Below are 3,983 nucleotides of genomic sequence, written 5' to 3' on the forward strand. Positions count from 1 at the left end.
GTTTCTCAAATTTTTTTGGTTAATAACTTTATGTACATATATAAACGAGCTCGCAAAGCACGCCACGAGCCCATGTGGCGCCTCGTTTCGCATGGGGTGTGTGTGTGTGTGGGCTGTTTCGACATATATATTGGTCATTTGTGCCTTCCAATACTCAGGATATAGCTGCTGTATTTTCCAGGCTTTTTTTTTTTGTTAATAACTTTTTAATAAGTAACGAGGCTAAGGCCTTCTGGGGGTCACTCGGGAGGGTGACCTTGGCAACATGCTGGAGTATCGGGGTCATCCCCTCCTCCCCGGGGTGGTCCCCTCCATGTATGTACAATTACCACCAATTTTATCTATTTATGGTAATACAAATCTAATAGTTTCAATTAAACGTATTACTCTCTGAAATTTTGATGCCGTGATTATACGAGTTCTATATACTTCTTTTCGTGGCAATTATTTCAAGCTGTTCTCTGATGTCGACTATTATAAATTATGGCGCTTTTGTTACGAATTATTAATCGCTGTAGGACGTTTCTCTCGGGATTGGCTGCCTTTGTTCGCATAATTTCGCTCGTTCTCGGGTAGACGATAATTTTCTTAATGGCCGCAATTTGTCGATTAGGAAACGCGCGCGCCGCGCCGACGAGGAACTTTCGGGGAATATTTCCCTGTTGCTTTCCCCGCGGAGTCCATCGACAAAGGGCGGGTACACGCAAAAGCGATTCCGCGAGTGTCTCGGTAATTAGGGTGAACAGAGATCCACAGAACAGTGAGTGAAGAAAAAGAGAGACAGAGAGAGAAAGAGAGGGAAAAAAACTCGGTTCCATACATCGTCGTTGTAGAGATAATAGAAAACGTGTACGTGTGTCTGTATACGTAAGTATAACAATGCGCACGACGCGCATATGGTCCGGGATTTATGCGTGTGATACATGTTGCGTGTATGTTGAGTCCATGTGTGAGTTTTGCGTTCTATGTAAGCTCGAGGGATATGAATAGAGAATGTGGGAGATGAGTTTAACTTACCGGGAGATCGTGCAGCGAGGGAGTCACTATCAAGTCCGAGTGAGCGCGGTCGCCTTTTCTCTAGAAAAAGAAGTATAAAGCACCGTTTTAAAAGCCGTCTTGCTGGACGTTCGTTTCTTTCAAGACTTCCTGCCTCCTAAACGCGCGATTCACATTCCGGTGAAATGGCGTGACGGTCGTAAATTGCCGTCAGGTTAAAATGAGTTCCCTCGACGCTTTATCTCAATTTTGATAGTTCGTAGTCGCGAGTGTTGGTCTTTTCTAAAGAAAATAACTATCTCAAATTGACGAAAGGACGAGTTAGCAGATTGTTTCAAAGTTAAATTTTTTGAGCAATTTCTATAATTATATACACTTGCATCAAGAAAAAGTTCGTATTCTAATATTTAAAATGATCTTAAAATAAATTTAGATTTATTAAAAATGCATTTCGATCTTTATTTCGAATTTAATGATTTCTTCTAGTATTGTCATGATAAAAATAATGCAATGGGAATGCATTTTTGCTTGCATTGAAATAGGTTATTCCATTTGAATTAATTAATCCCAGAGTAATCATTACTATTCCAAACGTTTTACATAATTTGCATGTATTAATATTAATAATGCACATATATTCCTAATTCCACAAATTCTTATATCTTTCGCCATTATTATACAGAATAATCCAAATTTATTGGTATATCAGATTTTTGCTCTAGAAATACTTGATAATTTTCTGTTCATTAAAAATTAAAATTTCCAAGTACATAGTCTAAAACTCAACAACTCTCGAGATTTGAATATTCTACATGATTTGAATAGTTCATTTTGAATACTCTCAGCATTTCGGAGTTAAAATAATGTCGGTTAAAGTTCACTTAAGGACTTACTCTGGTCATTGCTATTCGGGGTCGGTAAACGAGATCGTCGAAGGCCGCTCTGTCCTTGTTGTCGACCAACTCCCTGAGCTCCGTCAGCAGCGTCAATTTCTCGTGGGTGTTCAGCAGGTCACTCAGACTGACGATCAGGTCCTCTATCGTCAGCCTTCTCGTTCTATAATCCGCCAGGAGTTGAGAGAGCGCGGCTCGTTCGCTTCTTGCGAGGACGACACGCGCCTTCTCCTCCACCATGGCGGCTGTGGCTGCCGAAACGGTGTGAACGCCACTCCGGTGCCTCCACTCGTTCGTGCTGCTCCTTGATTTTCGAAAAAATTGATCGGGAATAAATCGGACGACGTCCGGTAAAAATAATTAAACGACCACGGGGTCGAGAGATGAATATACAAATAGATTCGCGGCATTGAACAAACTTAGAAAATTCAGCGTTTTACCTTGCTTGTATTTGTGGTAGACTAATTGAGTTTTTAACAGTTGTTAAACGTCGTATGTAGATTATATTAAAATTTAAGTTGAAAACGATTTACATGAATTTTATCCAGGCTGCGACGATATGTTGATTTTAATTAAGCTAGCTTCAATCAATATTCACGATTTAATTAACCAAGATTTATCAGCAAATATTATTCTTATATTATGTTATATAAGTTTAATTATTAATTTAATTAACGTTATTTAATTCAGATAACGATTTTTACGTAACGAATTAATATTAACGTTTGAAATAGAATTCATCAAGAAAATTATCGAGAAACGCTGTAGCGTCTCGTATCAAGTATTTCTTCGTAAATTTTTAATTTTACATCTTTAAAATACAAATTTATTTCCGTTCTTCACTTTCTCTTCGCTTTTTCTGTCCACATAAATATGATACAAATTTTAGGTACAAAATTAATAAGAAAAAATTGTGCAAGTTGAAACTTGCACATTGCTTCCTCATAGTTATTAAGTGTGCAAGTTGATGAAGCATTATTTTTTTCAATGTATAATTTTCAGTATTTATTTGTGTTGGCTTCCTCATAGAGGAAGCTTTGTGTGCGAAGGTTTCTACTTAAACACTTAAAAACTCTAATCAAGCAATGTGCAGGTTTCTACTCGCACACCTAACTCTTTAGGAGCCTGTATACATAATTATGTACATTCACTAAAATAAAAAAATAAAAATATACTTGCCCACTTAAAAACTGAACCAATATGCAGATTTCTACTCGGTATCTAAAAAATTGTAGAAGTAGATGCGTGTACAAAAAATCCGTACACACACACACACACACACACACATACATACATACTTCCGGACATTTTTTACTAATACGATTTTTCGAGATAAAACCGAAGCTATCAAATATGAACATTTTAACTCGATTTCAATTATTATATAAATTAGAAACTGTATGTATAATTCTCCGAAATTTCAAATGTGTGTAACACGAGATCTAATCAATCAAATTTTAATGAATTATATATGAAATAGGGGTAGAAAAAACTCAAAAATATAATAGAGTTAAAAATAGATCGCTATCTCAAATATTGAGAAAGATGCAGCGTAAAACACATTTTTCAAAAAAATGAAAATCTGCATAAAATCTATACCGTTTTATGGATTTTAATAAAATTTGAGGAGGACATACTTTCTATGATACTCTATTTGTGTGCCAAATTTCAACCCGGTATCTAAAAAATTGTAGAAGTAGATGCGTGTACAAAAAATCCGTACACACACACACACACACACACACATACATACATACTTCCGGACATTTTTTACTAATACGATTTTTCGACATTTTAGAACATTCTAAACCTATTTCCATCAAAATCTCGAAAAAAAATTTTTTCACCATCACAAAGCTTCCTCTATGAGGAAGCAAAATAATATTACACACATAAGATTACACACACACACACACACACACACACACACACACACATACATAAAAATATATTTGCAAAAAAATATATTTTTTATGCAACACGTGCATGGAAAGTGCCCCATTACGCACGCTACGCGTGCGTGATAGATCACTTTCCAGGCACTTGCAACATAAAATAGGGAGTGTAAGTCGTGTGTAAAGATGAAAATTCCCG

At 36.3% G+C, this 3,983-nt stretch overlaps 1 protein-coding gene across 1 annotated transcript; it reads right to left on the bottom strand.

Annotated features, from left to right (window-relative positions):
* Window positions 1-993: 993 nt before the first annotated feature.
* LOC112452669 (whirlin-like) lies at window positions 994-2,790 on the bottom strand. Its single transcript, XM_025012993.1, has 2 exons — window positions 1,890-2,790; window positions 994-1,077 (listed from the first exon to the last, which is right to left on the bottom strand). The coding sequence occupies exons 1-2, from the start codon at window positions 2,127-2,129 to the stop codon at window positions 1,009-1,011; spliced, it is 309 nt and encodes a 102-aa protein (XP_024868761.1). The 5' UTR covers window positions 2,130-2,790; the 3' UTR covers window positions 994-1,008.
* Between the last annotated feature and the right edge of the window lie 1,193 nt (window positions 2,791-3,983).

This window comes from Temnothorax curvispinosus, unplaced genomic scaffold, assembly GCF_003070985.1.
Source record: "Temnothorax curvispinosus isolate PA1 unplaced genomic scaffold, ASM307098v1 QBEX01003593.1, whole genome shotgun sequence".
In the NCBI taxonomy this organism is placed as follows: Eukaryota; Metazoa; Arthropoda; class Insecta; order Hymenoptera; family Formicidae; genus Temnothorax; species Temnothorax curvispinosus.